We start from the raw sequence: 19,350 nt of genomic DNA, 5'->3' as shown, positions 1-19,350 counted from the left end.
TTGTTTCTGTGACTTGAAGTTATTCCTTGTTTATTTTCCTTTATGTGTGTTTTTTTTAAAAAAGCATAGGTGATAAACCCTGATTATTTGTCATATCTTATAGTTATTTATGAGCAGCTGTTAAAATTGTTCAGAATGGATTTGATGTGATATCTATAAACTCATTTCTCTATTTAAACAAAAATTAATTAAAAATGGGGGAAAGATGAAATTTGATGTAAGAGATATTTAAGAGGGAAAAAATCTATTTTTATGCTGCATTCATGTGCCTAGTTATGATAACTCTGCACTGCTGACGTTGAAACACCTCCATCCAGAATACATTTTGTGCTTTTCTCTAGTGAATGCACAGTTTTTTCTACTTTCAGGCAGCTGCTTTCACCTCAGTGGAGAACGGAAGACCAGTTTTTCCCATATGTGTCCTGCCTTTTCCACTGAAGGGAACTGAGAAGGCTTTGTAGATGAAGAAGCTGTAGGATATTTATTGTCAAACAAATATGCAACCTTCAAAACAAGAAAAGACCCTTTTCTTCCAGTGACGTGGACTGGTTTCGGTTCATAATGAAGTAACCATGTTACTACATCCCTATCATGTATTTTATTTTAGTTTTAATGAAGAGAGGAGAGTGTGGGTGGGGAATATATTAAATTAAGGTGCTAGATGTTTGTTGGAAGAAGAAGATGATCCATGTTTTTTTTTTTAAAAAAAGTACATGAGTGTGCATTGGCCCTAACAGCACATGTCTGCAGCATGACTGTATATATTCTCCAACCATGAGTTATGTTTTCCTCCATATTATCCTCTCTTTAGGTATTAAGAATTTAAAATTACCATCAAGGTAAGTGTGATATAGATTTGTGGGCCATTTTAATCAATACATTTTACTTTGGATACTTTTTTAAATGTACTTTTGTATTTGTTTATAGTTCAGATCACTCTTAGTGTTTAGACCTTAGGAATCTACTCCAGACAAAATAAAATCATGCTGAATATAAGCACCAATTAAATCTTCTGATGTTCTAATGCAAGTCATTGTATGACGGCCTGATTCCATAGGGCCCGCCAAAATGTCCAATATCTGTTAAGTCCCTTGGGGAAAAGATATAATTAATTCAGTGGATTATGTGCTACATGTACCTCTTTTTACAAAAGGTTTAGTACATTCAGTAAAATTTGTGGAACTTGCTCGGGCACGACTGATGGTAGCATATGCTTCTAGAGTTCTGGTGTGTATTACAAAAATAATATGTATGTATTCCACAGCTGCCATCTCTGCATGTCTTAGTTATATAGGCTTGGTGCAGTCAAGAAAGTACTTCTAATATAACTTTTAATTTGACACAAAGAAGAGGACCATCACTTAGTCTTCAGTCCCATTAAGAGTGAAAGCTAAATCCCAGTTGACCCAAGTAAGGCCCAATTAATTCAATGGAGTACACAAAGCTCGGTACTGGGGTGTATGCAATGTGGATAGCAGTCTCCTGAGACGTGAACAGTGCAGTCATATGCTTGTTCCCCTCTGACTTGCCACAGAGAAAAAAACTATTCCACAATGTAATAAATCCTAGAATTGTTCACTAACAAGCCAACAGATTGCTTCCTGATTTAAGCTACAAATGTAGCTTAAATGTGATGTGAACTTCCCATCCTATCTCTTCTAGCAGATTTTATCCCAGTACACAAAGCCATATTTAGTGACTCAACTGAATCATTAAGCTATGGGACCAAGGTCAGGGAAGGATGGGGAAAACTCCAAATTATCCAGATTCTCCTTTCCAATCAGGCTTCTGCATCTCAGTTTATATCATTCAATAGGGTCTCACAATCATCCTTGAAGTATTTGAAGGCAGACCTAGAAAAGCTTCCACAGGCAGCAGAGTAGTTCATAGGTCAGTTGCATGAGTCAAAATCCGAATCCCTCCTAAAGTCATCTATTGTTCGCAGCCCAACACTTCCTACGTTTACCTCACCTTAACATTTTTTACCCCCAACAGAGACCTGTTAGCTCATTGCATTACTCTTGAACAAGAGAAATCTTTAACACTCTTGCCACTTAATAGTTCATAATCCTTGTGTAGCAGATGAGCAGGCTTCCTACCTTTCCCTCACTACCTCATATTAACATAGTCACATTACACAGCCATATTACCCTTCTTCCCTGCTTCCAGTTTTGAACACAGAGGAGCACATATATCTCTGTCCCCCCCCCTTGAAGATTGTTGTCACTTACTTCATGTCTGAAGCAGGCAATGAGATAGGAATGAACGAGTGCAAAAATTTTAAATCCCTTTCTGTACTTAAGATACCTTATCCATCTGTCTGCTTTTTAATCTAATATCAGTCATATTGATGATAATGGCTGATTTTTTTCTAGTTAGATAAATTTCATTTTGTCAATCAATCTATTCCTCAACACCTGTCACAACTACTACAGTAAGTGAAAATCCTTGAGTCATGCTATATTTTGGAACCCACATCGTCAAAGTCTCATTGCCTAGATGTGAAACTTTTAAAAAATTGTAACATATTAGCACTGGGATTTCTGTGCAGATAGACAAGTTGAACCTAGAGATGTCTTACTAGAATGTCGGTTAATATATTTTAGAGTATGCCATGCCATGGATAGTGTAAAGTTTTGTTCCCATCTCCATGTTTTAACTACAGAAATCTATTTTACATGTCTTACCTGATAGGAATGGCAAACATTCATTCCTATTCATGACGAAGAAGAAGGAAGGAAGGAAGGAAGGAAGGAAGAGAAAGAGAAAGAAAGAGAAAGAGAAAGAGAAAGAGAAAGAGAAAGAGAAAGAGAAAGAGAAAGAGAAAGAGAAAAATACTATATGTTGATTCTTGCTTGGGGAAAACCCTAGCAATTCTTCCATGGTTTCAACATTATTTCCTATTTGAAAAGTTAAGAATTAGGATATTTGAAAAGTTGAGAAGTAGGCTAAGCATAATCATATAAGATGTCATATATCAAGTTAAAACCAGAAAATAAACAAACACAAGTGATTCACATTATTCTCACTCCACTTCTTAATGAAATGAATAGGGCTGCTAGATTTTAAGCTTAAGTTGATTTTAGGATAATATGGATGAAATGAATTCCTCTTCTGTAAAAGCCTAACAAAAAGACATTCTTTACATTTCTTGTTTATATGGCAAGACAGAAACTTAATAAGAGCAGTGACTGTCTGTATCTTTGTAATTAACCCAGGAAAGCAAAGCCCCCTTCAAATATCATTACAGAGTTTTATTGTTTAAGGTGACAAAAGAAGGCGATGTTCAATATATGGAACATTATTATATTGACGGCATTTAATTTAAGTTGGATTTATATTTAATCATATTAGGTTTTGTTCTGAATATATCTATTCGTTTACTTTGGCCCACCCACTTTTTGGAATGTGGCTCATTGCATGCCATTCAATGTCTAAAGACTAATGTTACATGGTCTAAAAAAAAATGTTACATGGTCCTTTTTAGTGCACAAGAGTAGAGTGGTTTGTATTTATTTGAAACAGGATAGGATTCAGAAGCATAGCAGAGGAAAAGAGCAATGGATGTGCACGGCTTCAGAAACTGTGCTTTATCTGCCTACCCCTTTTTTAATGCAGCCACGTTGTTTCCTGGGATCACACAGCTGCCATATGATCCCCAGAAATGACGTAATTGCATTGGTCAGTGCTACATTTCCGTTCTTGTCTGAGCCAAAGGACCTTTTCAGAATTGAATCTGAAGCACAGCAGCACCCTTGTAACATCTTGGACTTTTCTTGCTGTTACCATTCAATAGCCTTGCCCTTCCAGCATTATAAAGTTTGGACTAGGGACTTTTTAATAGGAAAAAAAAGTAACTGTCTGAAAGTAAAACTCATATTGCATACTTTAAATTTAAGAAAAGTCTCTTCACCTATAATTTAGTCATTCTTTTGTATCTACTTATTTTATGCTTGTACATGGCTGACATATTTAGAATAGAATAGAATAGAATAGAATAGAATAGAATAGAATAGAATAGAATAGAATAGAATAGAGCTGGAAGGGACCTTGGAGGTCTTCTAGTCCAGCCCGTTGCTCAAGCAGACAAGTGGCTGTCTAGTCTCTTCTTAAAAATCTCCAGTGATGGAGTGCCCACGATTTAGTCATTCAAGCCTAAGCCAACATTCCTCAAACTTGTTGTATGCCGCCCAGAGTTACTTGATTGTGAGGTGGAAAGCTATATAAATATGATTTAGATGTAAGTAAGCAAGTTTTTATGGAAAAAATAGTGGGTTTTTTTTTCTTTTTCTCACTCCCCCATTGGGGAAAACTGCTTTGCAAACTATTCTTGGAAATTTCTCTAAGATGTGCTGCAGCCTGTCAGAATGATGTTAAGCCTTTGGCAATTGGTTGATACAAAATGGTGGCCAGCCATCATTTTGCTAATATCAGCACTAATGGAGGGAGAAAGTTAAGCTTCCCCATCCCAAGAAACTAAAACTGTCACTCACAATGGGCAATAAAAGTCATACTCTCCCATCCCACAAAATCTTTGGAGAAATGGCCTCACTTAGGTTCTTTGACAAAGAGCTAAAGAACTATAAGATTCCGCTTTCATTTTGTTCTATTATAATTCAACAGTCACTCCAAATATTATAAAAATAAATTAACACACAAGATTAGGTTTGCTTGTTCCTTAACGCCACTTGTTACCTGATTTTCCTTTTACCTTGGAAATATACTTACTTTCTAACTCACTGTATATATTTTTTTCCCAAAAATGCTTAAGTCCAGTAAGCTTTTATTTTAAAAATACGTTATCTTTTTTTTAATGTTTCTTAGCTATTCTTTGCCTTTAAAAAAAAAAAAAAGTACAGCTCTGGCTCTACACTCATGATTGTATTCATATTTTTCTTATTGTCTTGAATACAGGTGAATCTGGTGCTGAAGAGTGGGCCCAGTGGAGTACATGTTCAGTTACTTGTGGTCAAGGGTCGCAGGTGCGAACCAGAACTTGTGTATCACCTTACGGGACACACTGCAGCGGCCCTTTAAGAGAATCAAGGGTTTGCAATAACACTGCCCTCTGTCCAGGTAGTGTTAGCAGGCAATAAATGAATTTGTGGATATTTTTGAACTGTTGAATGCTAACCACTTGAAATACTACCCTTTATACGTGGCTGGTGACAGGCACTTTACCTAGCGATTTAAATTATTAGTCATTGGTTCAAATTGCTTTCTTTTGCAGCTAGCAACGCATTATCTGAGGATATTTTGCATTCCAACATTTTAAAAACATTCTTACAGTATTTACATTGTGTAATAGCTCAACTATTACAGACATAATTAAACATGTTTTACTCTCTAATTGGTTTACATGGTTACAAAGTTAATCTGAAGCTGAAATGATTTAAACTAACAGAGCCCATTTAGTTGTTCTGTGTTGTGGCAATTCAAAATCATAATTTGAGATTCCTTAAAAATAAAAACAGCCTTTTTTATCTTTAAGTATCTTCTTATATTTGTGCAGTTTAAACCCTCTTCTAGCTTTCAATACTTCTAGAAAGGGGACTAGCCTTCTCGCTCCAGCCGCTCATGCTACCTTCCTTATGTGGAACATTATATATATATTTATAATTAATTTTAATTAATTAATTTTAATTAAATATTTTTAAAAGGAAAATGAAAGTTAATACAAACTAATAAAAGTAACAAAAGGAAAGAAAAAGGAAATAAATCCATGATATATCTAAAAGTGCAAGAAAGAAAAGAAATTAAAAAAAAAGATGCAAAGAAGTAGCTTCTGGGTTTTTTTTGCAGCAGTTATAAGTACAACTATAAATCAACTTCTTATTCTATGGTTACAGCATAACTTTCTATAATCTATCCTGTCTAATCATCAAAAACATAAATCATGTTCATTTTTTATGTTTCATGTAAAAAGTCTATAAGAGATTTCTTATCAGCCAAAAAATGTGGATATTTTCTTTTCTCTAAAATGAAGTTAAAAAGTCAATTTCAGCAAATTTTACCATCCTTACCAACCATTCTTTCATTGTGGATAGCACTGAATTTTTCCTTTTTGTGCATATGCAGTTATCATGTACAAAAACAAAGTTCCATGATTTTTTTCCAATTGTTTATCCAACAATCCCAAAATAAAAACATCTGTTTTCAGCTGTATATTAATCTTAAAATCTTCTGAATCAATGTTTGTATTTATGTCCAGAATTTTCTAGCTTTCAACATGTTCACCAAACAAGATAAAATGTCACTTCTTGTTGCTCATATTTCCAACTTAAATTTGAAGTGCCTTTTTATATTTTAAACAATTTATCTGGTGATATATTACCAATGGTACATCATTTTATAAAAAAATATCTTTAAGGTTATACTATAATATAAATTTCAGCCCTTCCATATATTTTCACATTGTTCTATCTGAATATTGTAACCAAAAATTTTAACTCACTTTATCATACATATTTCACTTGTTTTTCTATTTCAATTTCAATTTCAATAAAAGTGTATATATTTTAGCAATTACATGTCCCTCATTTATACACAATTTTATCTCAAACTCAACCTTACAATGTTCAAACCGTGAATACTTTTGTCTGCTTTGAGTCTTTCTAATAATTGTAAATAAGAGAACCATTGGCAACTATATCCCTCTGCTACCAGTTCTTCCCTTGATTTTATTTGATATTATTCTTGACACAATTCTCACAATACGTTAGCTATATATTCCTATTTTTTCTGGTTTATAAAATGCTTCTTATGCTGAGAGCCACAGATGTCTTTTTGGGTACAACCTGGGTTTGTATCTATTCCATATTCTCAATATGGCACATCCAACAATGATTTTTAAAATCCATGTTAACCTTGACTTTGTTGTATCACAAATGTCCATGCCACCTAAATATCAGGTCACGTTCTTCTAGCTCCAAAAGTCTTCTACTGTATTTCTCAGCTACACCCACAGTTTTACCCAAACCAAACAGCAAGCTACAAAATACAATTTTCAATCAGGTAAATCCAATCTTCCTCTTTTCTTTGCATATTCTAACACCTTATATTTAACTCATGTTTTTCTCTCCTGCCACACAAATTTAGATATAGTTTTTGCCACTGTTTAAATGGTACATAGTTATCAAAACATGTATTGTCTGAAACAAAAATAACGTTCTAGACAAAACTTTCACTTTTATCAGAGGAAATTCCCCCTGGCAATGACTGTTGTAGCTTTTCCCATCTTAACATATTTTTAACTTAATTCCATTCCTTAACATAGTTATCTGAAATAAATATAATTCATATTTGTCTTCCTGATGCCTAAATATTTTATCTTCTTCTCAATTTAAAACTGATTTAATTCATGTACTTTTTGGTGTATTTTCATTTTTTTTTGGTTAAGATTTGTGTTCTGTTTATTAATCTTGAAACCTGATAATGGACCAGATTCTTTAATTTAATTTACCCATTAATATTTCAATTTCAATTCCCTTTAAAGGATCTCTAGGGCAGACGGACATCCAGGAAGAAACCAAACAAAACACTCACACAGTTTCTTTTTTTTTAAAAAAAAAAGTTTTAAAATAAGCCTTTTTAAAATCTAAGTATGTCTAAATCTAACTTTGCAGATAATCATGACCACAGAGGGTTTATTATTATTATTTGATTCTAGTATTTAAAGATTTACCTGTCCTTTGGGAAGCATGGAACTAGCTGAGAATCAAACCAAACAAAAAAACATTTTAGTTCAGTTGGAAGGAAGGAAGGAAGGAAGGAAGGAAGGAAGGAAGGAAGGAAGGAAGGAAGGAAGGAAGGAAGGAAGGAAGGAAGGAAGGAAGGAAGGAAAGAAAGAAGGAAAGAAGGAAGGAAGGAAGGAAGGAAGGAAGGAAGGAAGGAAGGGCTATTGCTCAAGAGAATAGCCTATCCTGCAAAGTATATTTTAAAAAAATCCTCCCTGACTGACTGCCAGCTTTAACTTCATAATTGCAAAGAGAATCAAAGAGTAAACATGAGTCATGTACAAACCTCGGTGACAAAACAGCTCTTCTTGTTACCCTTGAAGTGCTAAAGGGACAGAAGAAAGAGTCCTCACATGAGTCAAAGCAACAAGCTCAGCCATGCCTTTGCAAAATAATCCATAAGACTATGAACGGGGTACGTTCCCCACATTAGCTGAGCAACCCAATCAACAATCCTTTGCATTTTAAAATCCTGCATTTTAATGTCTCTGGAATTAAAGGCAGAAAATATTGCAATGATGGATACTAAAAACTCAGCAAATCAGCCAGCTAGAATTACTCTTTTTTTGCTTTTTTCAAACATTTCAAAATCAGAAACACCAAACAAAGCCAGCGTTCAAACAACCTACCAAATCAAAGCAAGCTTATCAATATACGTAGCTAAGCTTAGGTATACAGGCGCACTCTCTGCATATTGTTCTGTCTTCTTGTGGAATTTCCAGTTGTTTCAAGTTGTTCATCTATTATTCGAAGATGAAGAGTGCTTTTGAAGATGAAGATTCACTGCATTGTAATAAAGGCATCCCAAATCAACAAGGGGCCGTAGCATGCAGAATACATGCACACATAGATAGATAGATAGATAGATAATTTAATTTGTATACCGCCCTTCTCCCATAGGACTCAGGGCGGTTCACAGCATATTAAAAACAAATAATATACACACAATACAAAAAATGCAAAATACAAAAATACAGAAATACAAAAAATAAACCCCGATAAAAGCCGAATTAAAACCAAATATTACCAGCTGTGTTTCCAATTNGGGGGTCGCCAGCCTACATTGCTTGGCCGACGGCACCCTGAGGAGGCCCGCTCTGTGGGAGCGTACCGGTCTATGGGAGGGAATCTGTGGCAGAAGGCGGTCTCGGAGGTAGCCAGGTCCGATGCCATGGATCGCTTTAAAGGTGGTAACTAACACCTTAAAGCGCACCCGGAAGACCACTGGTAACCAGTGCAGCTCTCACAGCAGCGGTGATAGACACTCAATCCACATTCTTTAGCCCAGCAGGCTAATCAAACCAATGCTGTATGGTGTTAGTATTTTTTTTCCCATGTAGGTTCTTCCTGTTTTTATTTTTAAGGCCACAGATGCACAAGACTCCCAATTTTCATGTAGGAATATACTCCGCCATCGCCCAGGAAATCTAACTTACTTTGTAGTTAGATTACAACTACATCAGGGATTACAAGAGAAGAAATAGGTGGATCCAAAAAGCAATGTGCTCTTTAGTTCATTCCTTAGGATGCCTGCTGCTTCCCTGCAAAGCTTCACTCCCAACTCACTCCACCCATTTTAAGTCAGTTGCAAGAGTGGAATGATCAGTCTTGGTCCAGGAAAAACAGCTCAACAGATATCTCTCCAATAGACCACTGCACGGAAGACAGCTTCCAGTGACTTCGCATGGAACTGTTGAAACCCTTGCATTTTGTTTTGTGCTCCAAGCCAGGGGTCCCCAACCTTGGCAATTTTAAGACCTGTGATTTTTTTTTTACAGTAATTGCCTAGGCCAGGAGTAGGCAACCTTGGCTCTTTTATGACTCGTGGACTTCAACTCTCAGAATTCCTGAGCCATGCTGGGAGTTGAAGTCCACGAGTCATAAAAGAGCCAAGGTTGCCTACCCCTGGCCTAGGCTCTGCCCGTTTGCATTGAGGGAATCCAGATTTTCATCTGCTGTTTCTGTTCAGTTTCCTGTTGTTTATGAGAAAGGAAAAAATGCATATGGGAAATAGGACTAATGTAGATATTTAAATAAGTGAATATAACTAATCACTACTAACTTCGGCAAATTTCACCCTCTTAGTTAACCATGGTTTTTGTCATACCAAATTTAATAATGGATAATTCTAATTAAATAGGGGGGTTGGTACGCAATAAACATCTGAAATTGCTTTATAACGTTGACCTCCAGATTAAATCAAATATATTGTGTATAATTACCTAGATAGAAGGACTTCATACATGAAGTTGGAAAAAGAGCTTCCATGCTCTTAGATTTGTCACAGTCTCTAAATGGTTTCTCTCCATATAGGAAAAACCAGTGCTTTTTTTCTATATATAAAAAAAAAAATGCCGGAACTCACACACGTCATACAACCCGCCTTGCCTACCCTACAAGGTTCCATCCAAAAAAGGTGCCAGAACTCCATTCTGGGCCTTCTATGAGAAAAAAAGCCCTGGGAAAAACTGTCCATGCAGCTGAACATACTATGGTAAAATGAAATGAAAATCAGTTAAAATGGAACATATTATTGACTTACAGTGACTCTGGGATAAATAGATCTTTCACAATATGATTTAAAAGCATCACAAGAAATGATGAATGATTGGGATGGGAAGTATCCCATATCCTTTTTGCTCTTCAGTTGTTAATCCCTAGCCATTTTTTAATCTTATCAGCTGTATTTATACCAGTCTTACCTTTCTAATTATTGCTAAAATGCTTAAGGTAAGAGGGATATGAACTTTGTATTTCGTCCCCCTGTTGCATAAAATATTTTCAGCAGAAACTTTGTGCTTTTTTTGCTTGAAAATGGAGCTCCACTTTGCTAAATAATTTCTGCATCTTTTTTTTTTACAAATTTTATTAAATGTACATTTTAAAAACAAAAATGGACATGATTCAACTTCCCTGGCTTCAATAGTGCTATTAGTATTACCTTATGTTACAGAAAGAAAAACAGAATAATTTCTGCATCTTTTTGCAGTTAAATAATTCTGTCTGATTATAGAATTGAGGTAGACCAACTTGTATAGCTGCAATATTTTTTTTAAAAAAAAACCTGCATTGCTTTTTTTTATTCAGGGAAATGGAATCCTTGGCAGAGCTGATGCAATAGTTTTTAGAACTGAATACTTAAAATAAATGTCAACATATTTTATAGAGATTGATGGATTTCACACGGCTGGAGAGATAATTATGGAGTTCATTATTTCATTTACTGAGTATCTAAATCATTATTTGAAAGCAATCATGCCTTTTAAAGAAAATATAAGTATTAATAAGATTAGTACACTTACATTACGGCAAAGCAGCTTCATTCGTGTTCAAACCTGATTGCCTTTATTGAACTTAATAGAACAATAATAAATTCCTCATTTTCCTCAGATCCAATGAAACCAGTTATAGAAAGAATAAATGTACTAGGTTGAAACAAGAGAGATTTTGGCTGGAGACATTGAGACATCTGAACTTGGAACAAAAACACGCCCATGGAAGTATATGATAGGGCAGTATTTTACAATCTCTGCTCATTTACATATGTCTAGTGACATGAGCACCATGTTTTTCAAGGTATAATTCAGAGAAAACAATAATAAAACACTAAAGTCTCCAGAATTTATGGCTTGAGGTAACTCAACTGCATTTATTGAATAGGAAAAAAACTTATTGTGTTGGTTTATGCCCACACATATATTTTTCGGTTGATGTTACCAATGATCAGCTCCAGGCATCCTGAACTTTATCTGGAAAGCTATCAGTTACACTTTATTGCCAATAGACAAAGATTGTCTGGCAGGTCCAAGGCTAACAAATATGTTTTTGTTGTTCCACCCCAAATAGCATTAGCCTATACTTCTGTTTAAGTTTGAACTGCTAGCTTGAAGCAAATTCACCCTGCTTCTCTTGATTGGCTCCAAATAGAACTCAAAACTTTTATTTGATTTATAGTTTACTACAATGAAAATAATACATAACATTAAATGGAAGCTGACATTTTAACCATACATTTTGTTCCTTTTTAGCAGAGTATGATAATACAGTATTATAGGGTACTATGTATAAATAAATAAAATTAAAAAAAAAACATTCAGATGAAGCTTCACTATATAGGACACTCATGTCTATTGACTAAAACTCCTGGATTTAGAAAACTGGTAAGTTGGAGGTTAAAATACCTTCACCTCTTAACAACATTTTTGTTGTGTCATTCACTCATGAGCTTTTTTTCCTGCATTTTGAGAGAGTGCAGATACATATTTGTCCCATTATAATTGGACTTACTGGTGACTTCTTTTGGCTATGTTTATTGTTTATATGTTTATAATATAAATTCTTAGAATTATTTGGAGAAAAATAGAAATATCAACAATCAATGAACAAATATGCCATTTGTACATGAACACAATGAAATAAAATTTAATGTTGAAGCTGGAAATAAGAAAATAATTTATAATTTAAGCGTGATAAATAGATGACATTTTATCATAAAGTACCTTAGAGTGAAACCAGTTTAGGACTATTTTATAGCACACCTTGGACATGCTTTGAACTTTTACAAAATAAAGAAAGAACATTAATTTTATTGTCACCTGCTTTTTTGAAGCATTTCATTTTGACTGAGAAAACCCTGTTTTGAAAATATTTAATCATCCCCTCCAAGTTTGCATAGCCTAGTCAAAGATCAATTAGTTCACATTTATATTAAAATGAAACACTTGATGGGGTAAATTTCAAGCTCATCCATCTACCTGATGATAATCAATTTGTTGTACTGTTCATTATTACTAAATACACATTATGTCATTATGGTTTTGTAATATAAGAAGACTATCAAGGCTACATTAAAGAAGCCTGTGTTACCAGGTGTTTATTTTTTTTCTAAGAGCACTTATAATATGAATATTATTATTTATTCCTATTCATTAGTAGAAGTTATATGTTATTAATCTATTTCAAATGTAAGGTGAAACACCATATCCTTGAAGCTGTTTAATCATAATATTAACATTCCTTTCTAGAGGAAACCCCCATTATGTGTCTAAAGTTGCTTTGGGCGTGTAGATCCGCTCTCTTCATTGGAATTTAATAATTAATGGCATTCATGGAAAAGTTGTTGGTTGTCTAGGATTCTCATAGCTCTCTAAAACTAGATTCAGAGGCTATGTCCATATTTCAAACCTATACGTTCCACATTGTATTAAATTAGATTTCTTTTGGATAACATTAGCTCTGGAGTCACAAGTTGACTTAACAATCAGTGTTCTTCTATCCAGCACTAGCGTGCTCTCTAAGATGCATTAATCGATATTTGTAACTGGTGGAATTGCTACTCGTTCTTTCTCTCTTTGAAGTTGGCCAAGTAATTCCTCTTACCATTTCTTCTGCTTGTTTTGAATTCATTTTGTTACTTGTATTCTTTTCTTTTTAAAGCCTCTTTGCTTTATTACAGTACATGGAGTTTGGGAGGAATGGTCACCTTGGAGTCTGTGCTCATTCACATGTGGTCGAGGCCAAAGAACTAGGACGAGGTCATGTATACCTCCTCAGTACGGGGGAAGATCATGTGACGGACCTGAAACACAGCATAAGCCTTGCAATATTGCCCTGTGCCCTGGTGAGCATGCATAGAATGACTGTTTTTGCTTATGAGGTTTGTTTCTTTCTCTCTCCCTCTCTCTCTGTACTTCCTCTGTGGCCTGCTTTTGTCATTTTCTACACATTGAGCCTAAAAACTGCATAAAGGATTCATTACTGGAGTAAACTGGAGAATTAATTAATACGTATGGTTAGAGTTGGGTTAGCAACCTTATCTTTGTCCTGAAAAACAGGACATTTGTGCTTCTTAGACCTTAAAATCACATGTCTGGCAATCCTTGGGAAGGCACAACAAGAACTCAAATTGAGACTCCAAGGACACAAATGTCAAGGCTTTTATCAGCTGCAACCAGATCCCTTGTTCCAAATAAATACAAATCCATCCTTGGAAAAGGAAGATAGCTATGCATTAAATTCTCTCCAAAAAGACTAAAGGGATCCATGGTATATGAATGAAAAATGAAAACTCAGAACAAGAATGACTTTTTAATCCAGTAATAATCCCCTGTGTAAAAAAAAAAAATTGCTATTGTCAGAAAGGCATCTCTTTCCAGGTCTACCAGTGACTCCTTTGCTTCCTCAAATAGCAAGACTTGCGGATCAGACTAAAATCTGAATAACTAATTTGTTTAGTAAACCTACTCAGTTTGGTGCCTTCAGTTAAACATGGTTCAACTAACCACTTATTGTGAACACATGGGGAGGACTGTCAGGTGGTGGAATGGCAGACATACTTTTTAGCAATTTATGAAATAACATGTAACAGTCTACTCAAAGACCAAAGAATTCCTCTTGGATCTTGACAATTAGCTTAATCTGTAAAACAATATGGACGTGAAACGGATGATCTGGGAACCCCACATAGGATCCAGAGTTGTGCTGTTGCAATATAGCTTCCCCTCCTTTTTGCTCCAGCCCCTTATACCATATAAGCTAATCCTAAAAATCAGAAAAAATTCTAAAATGGCACAGGATGTAACATATACAACACGGCTCTCTGCAGCTCCCTGTATACTGTATATAATGATTTTGTGGGTACATATAACAGAAACATTGTGGTTGCTTGTGGGACAAAAAGTAAGGTTAAGTAGATGATGCTGAATCAAATAACAATAATGACCATTTTAGAAATGGTCAGATAAGGGACATCTCTTTCTCATTCTTCTCAGTGTATTCTCCAGGCATAGTTTTAATACTAACATTATTTTAAAACTCTGTATTAGTCTATTCCTATCAGATATTATCAATCATCTTTATGTTAATCCATTTACTGTGTATTCAATATTATTCAGTTGCAGTGTTCAGTGTGTTTGGATGTGAGGCATATTAGTGAAATGGAAGTAGATAACACTTCTGAAGTGATTCAAACTAAATGATTATTTAAATGAAATCTATGACAACTCTGAATACTGATGTACCGATGAGTAAGATGGTTAGTTATATCCATCTATGCATTGCAGCCTGTGATGTTTTTGGTATGAGCTATTAGGGAGAAAATCTCATCTCTATGTTTTACTATCCCAGTGATTTTCCCCTGAAGGAAAAAAGAATAAAGCAAAGTAAAGGATTTATTTATAAGAGTGCTCTTAAAACGGTGTGGTTTTAAGTAGTTAACACTATTAAGCATTGGTAACAACAGTCCCTTTAGCTTAAAAATATCATGTGATAGAATACCGCCATAACCATTTAACAGACACGTTATAAGGAGACACACAAATCAAGTACAAAGAGAACAATGTAGTACAAGCCTACAGCATCAAGAAATGTTGGGTGGCTCATTAATTATTCATTTCAACCGATTTCTCAAAGTATAATCATATCTCATAAATAATGTTATGTTCCGAGTTCATTACTTAGCTTGTCACCTTTCTTGTTAATATCATTCCGCAATGTCATTGAACTAGAAATAAATGACATTTGATGTTTATAAGATGTCACCTTTGTATAAAGCCACAAAATAGACTTAATAGATACAACCATTTGGACATTTTGTGTTTTTCTTTTAGTTTTCTAGTCAGTGAAGGTAGTCCACCGTAAATGTCTTCAAGACTGTTGGTTATTTGAGAGACATTTTTTTGTGTAGAAAATGGAAGGCTGCATTCACATAGTCACTCTTGTTTTCTATTATTTTATAATGAAAATACACTTCCAAGGGCGAGAACCAGAGATTGGGACATGCCTTGCATCTATATGATCTGTCTGTGTTTCTCATAGTTCTCTCTTCGGAATAATCCTTTATAAACTGCCTGAGCCTCTTCACTTATCCAGAGTTATTATGTCCAATGACTTTCCATTATTAACATAAATGAAGAAGGAGCTTAGTATTGGGATAAAGTGCAAATATTTTATATCTTTGAGTAAATACCACATTTTAACTTTCCCATGTCATATTTCTTAATTGAAACAGCATTTGCAATTGTAGTGCAAATATACCTTCCGGTCATCTAATCATATTTTTCCTTAATGCACCTTACCTTACTTTTGTCCAGTAGTAGATCAGTGATCAGCGACATGCTTCGTACAGTACATACTTTATTTGAGACAAAAAAATTAAAAGGCTCCAGAACTGCTTAGAGGAACTCCATAGGCTATAAGCTTCATACCAAAGATTTGATTTATGGCCAGTGGCCAAAATAGATTTAGTTAGGGATTTAACCAGTGGCACTTGATGTCCTAACATCAAGTGCTACTGGTTAAATCCCCAAGTAAATGTATTTTGGCCACTTGCCATAAATCAAGTCTTTGGATATGAGAGCACCACCCTATGCTTAGGTAGATGTGTAGTTCTTTGTGGCAGAGGGGTACAAGCTATCACTTGCTTGTCATGTTCAAAATGTTACTCATGATGCCTCTGCTGGCTCTTTCATTGGTGCTATGTATTGTAGCCTGCCAGGGAGCTGCTTCATCCAGAGCATCACATTTACTTGTGAGTCTGGAATACAATTGTTATATAAGAAGTTAAAAATTGCAAGGCAGTAGTGTTTTGTAGTGCTTCTGTTTAGGTTCAGAAGAGATATCATAGAACAAGAGGGAACATGAACAAAGCACCTGCCTATGAAAACAGATGTAGTGTCTTTAATATGTCTCAAATAGGTGCTGCATTCACAATCCTGAACTTTCTAAAGCAGGGGTCCCCAACTCCCGGTCCGTGGACCAGTACTGGGACGCGGCATGCTAGAAATCAATCCACATAAACAAGCAAAGCCCATCCGCGAGATTCAGGCACCACACAAAACCACCCACTTTCCGGTCTGCAGAAAAAAGTCTCTCCATGGAACCGGTCCCTGGTGCCCAAAAGGTTGGGGACCTCTGTTCTAAAGTATGTTTTCTGAATTAAATTTAAAACATAGCCCATCCCTCTGAAGAGATGCTTGGCCATCAGTCCCGACAAAAATGAATAAGAAAGGACTCCTACACCTATCGGACACCACACCTACCAGAAACCAAAAGTAGCATCTAAATGAAGTAGAGACTGGCAAATGTTGCATGTAGTCCCACTTTAAGAATGAGTTCCATTCCCAAGGCCTGCCCTTAAATTGCATTTGTATGTAAACTAGGACAGTATTATTGTATAGTACTGTGTAATAAATTCAAACCAGTGTGTATTTAACCTGAAGTATTGTGTATTTAACTTAAATTTTGCTCTGTTCTTAACTATGGGACATCGGTAAACAGGGCTTCTAAACTCCGGAGACTATCTGTACCCCTTACAGGTTAGGAGTTAAATTATCTAGAACAATAATATTCATCAATATCATCAATAAATATGAATAAGCATTAAACTCACAATACGAAAAAAGTCCCACTGTTCTCAATTCCAAATGTAAAACTGAAAGTAACAAGTTATACTAAAAGAACAAGCTCTCTGGGCTCTAAAAAGGTAAATGGATTTCATTTCTATTTTGCGTCTGTTGCAACAGTTGATGGACAGTGGCAAGAATGGAGTACTTGGAGTCAATGCTCGGTGACCTGCTCCAACGGCACCCAGCAGAGAAGCCGGCAGTGCACAGCAGCAGCACATGGAGGCTCTGAGTGCAGAGGTCCGTGGGCAGAAAGCAGGGAATGTTACAACTCTGAATGTACAGGTACATTACATTCTCTCGATCCCTTCTTATACAGTGGTGAAAAAAGGTTGGGTATTATTCTTTATTCTCTTAGCAGTCTGGGATGTCATAGAGGCAGAGAGATACTCTTGGGCAGGGGTCCCCAACCCCCAGTCCATGGACCAGTACCAGGCCGTGGCATTCCAGCAACCGGTCCGCACAAACAAGCAAAGCCCCATCCACGGGATGCAGGCAATACCCAAAACCACGCACCCTCTGGTCCGCGGAAAAATCTCTCTCCACAGAACCGGTCCCTGGTGCCCAAAAGGTTGGGGACCTCTGCTCTTGGGTACAAGATTATCTAGTATGCTTTTGAGCAATTTCTAAGCTGTGATCTAGACATTTGAACTTGGTCTTCTTCTGCCATAGTCTAATATACCACTCTTACCATCCTTGGCTAAAAAAGTTGCTTCATGTTTCATGCATGACAATATCAGGGTTCCCCCCCTTCTGCTCATTTGTATTCATTTTTAGAGTACCTCAGGGGAGAAACAGTAAACATAAAGTCACTCTTTCTCAGCCCATCTCACCTCACAGGATTGTTGTTGTGGGGCAATAGGAGGAGGAAGGTGTGTTGGATATGTTCACCACCTTGAATTATTTGTAAGAATAATAAAGGTGGGACACAAATGAAAGAATAGCAGTGCTGAAATAATGGAAGGGGGGATGACAAGTTATAGGGCCTGAATTTAAGAATGCTTCAACAAGACCCATAATAATGAAATGCCTCATTTTGATTAGACTGCAGTTTGTGATATCAAATATGCATCTGCTGCAAAACCTTGTGGACACAGATATCTTGGTACAGTTATCCGTCAGATGATATCTTGTTTAGATTAAACTAGTTACTATCTTTTTAATACCTTATTTAGACTACTCTGATGAAAGAGAAAAATACAATCCCGGAATTACTGCTGTACAACTCCCAACAGTTGATTATGCTGGCTAACTCTGCTGGGAATTGGAGCCCAAGATCCAAAGGACAGCTTGTCTCTCAGGCCAACTGAAATACACTGAAAACTATTCGGCAGACTCCACTAGTGCCAAAGATGCAGTAACCTTGTTTACTGAGGCCAAGTGCAGAAAACATATATCATCAAAGTTAAAGTAGTTGCATTGACTCTGGGCATCCTCCTCTGGGCATACTTGAAAAACTCTGGCCTTCTAAAGCCCTAAGTGGCTTATTAAGACTAATTTATAACAGGGATCAGCATCAAGTTGGCCTTGGCTAACCATGAGGAAAATTCAGCAGAGTCTGATTTGATTAAGTTTTGAATGGAAGACTCTGGGACTGTAGACCAGGCTGAGAATTTGGGAGAAAAGAAATCCAAAAGGAACACAGAGTAAACCTCCTCCATGTTGTTGCCAACCCAACAACATGACTATGTCTTTGTTGTCACCAGGATAAATTTAAGGGAGATTTCACTTTTTTCCTTTCCCTTTTCCTTTCCCCCCAAAAGCTGCATCCTTTTTGTTATTGCTTCTTTACTGTTCAATATTGTTTTATAGCAGCTTCAAAATCACCTTCTCCGTGAGATAAAGACTGATTTTTAAAATATATATATATAGAAAGAAATTCTGATTATCACTTCTTGGGTTATTGAAGGCTACTCCTATATATTTACAGAGCAGACTTTTATATATATATAAAAAAGAATATGAGAAAATGAAAGGTACGTTTAAACAACCCTTGTTTTCTACATGCAGTCATACCTGTTCCAGAAGAAATGTGGGCTGAAGTTTAATCTGTTCAGGGAACAGAAATCACTTTGTAATTACAGTATATAACTGAAGAATGGCTTTGTATTTCAAAGTTCAGAAACGTTAAAGGCTTTACTGGAAGGTCTTATGAATAAAGTAGAGAATCTCTCTTAATGCTGGAGACTGGCTCCTTTTAATTGCTCTTTAAA

General features: G+C 35.8%; 1 protein-coding gene across 1 annotated transcript in view; it reads left to right on the top strand.

Annotated features, from left to right (window-relative positions):
- Window positions 1-19,350, top strand: part of LOC107294675 (adhesion G protein-coupled receptor B3) — a gene marked incomplete at its 3' end in the record, with an annotated part of 218,035 nt that overhangs the window by 147,279 nt on the left and 51,406 nt on the right. The window contains exons 3-5 of the mRNA XM_015823927.1: window positions 4,915-5,076; window positions 13,192-13,356; window positions 17,258-17,422. Coding sequence (XP_015679413.1) covers window positions 4,915-5,076; window positions 13,192-13,356; window positions 17,258-17,422 — 492 coding nt within the window. The remainder of the gene's footprint in view (window positions 1-4,914; window positions 5,077-13,191; window positions 13,357-17,257; window positions 17,423-19,350) is intronic.

This window comes from Protobothrops mucrosquamatus, unplaced genomic scaffold, assembly GCF_001527695.2.
Source record: "Protobothrops mucrosquamatus isolate PMUCROS unplaced genomic scaffold, P.Mucros_1.0 scaffold2051, whole genome shotgun sequence".
Taxonomy (NCBI): domain Eukaryota; kingdom Metazoa; phylum Chordata; class Lepidosauria; order Squamata; family Viperidae; genus Protobothrops; species Protobothrops mucrosquamatus.
Note: the sequence above shows the minus strand (reverse complement) of the source record. Positions and strands in the feature narration are given on the sequence as shown.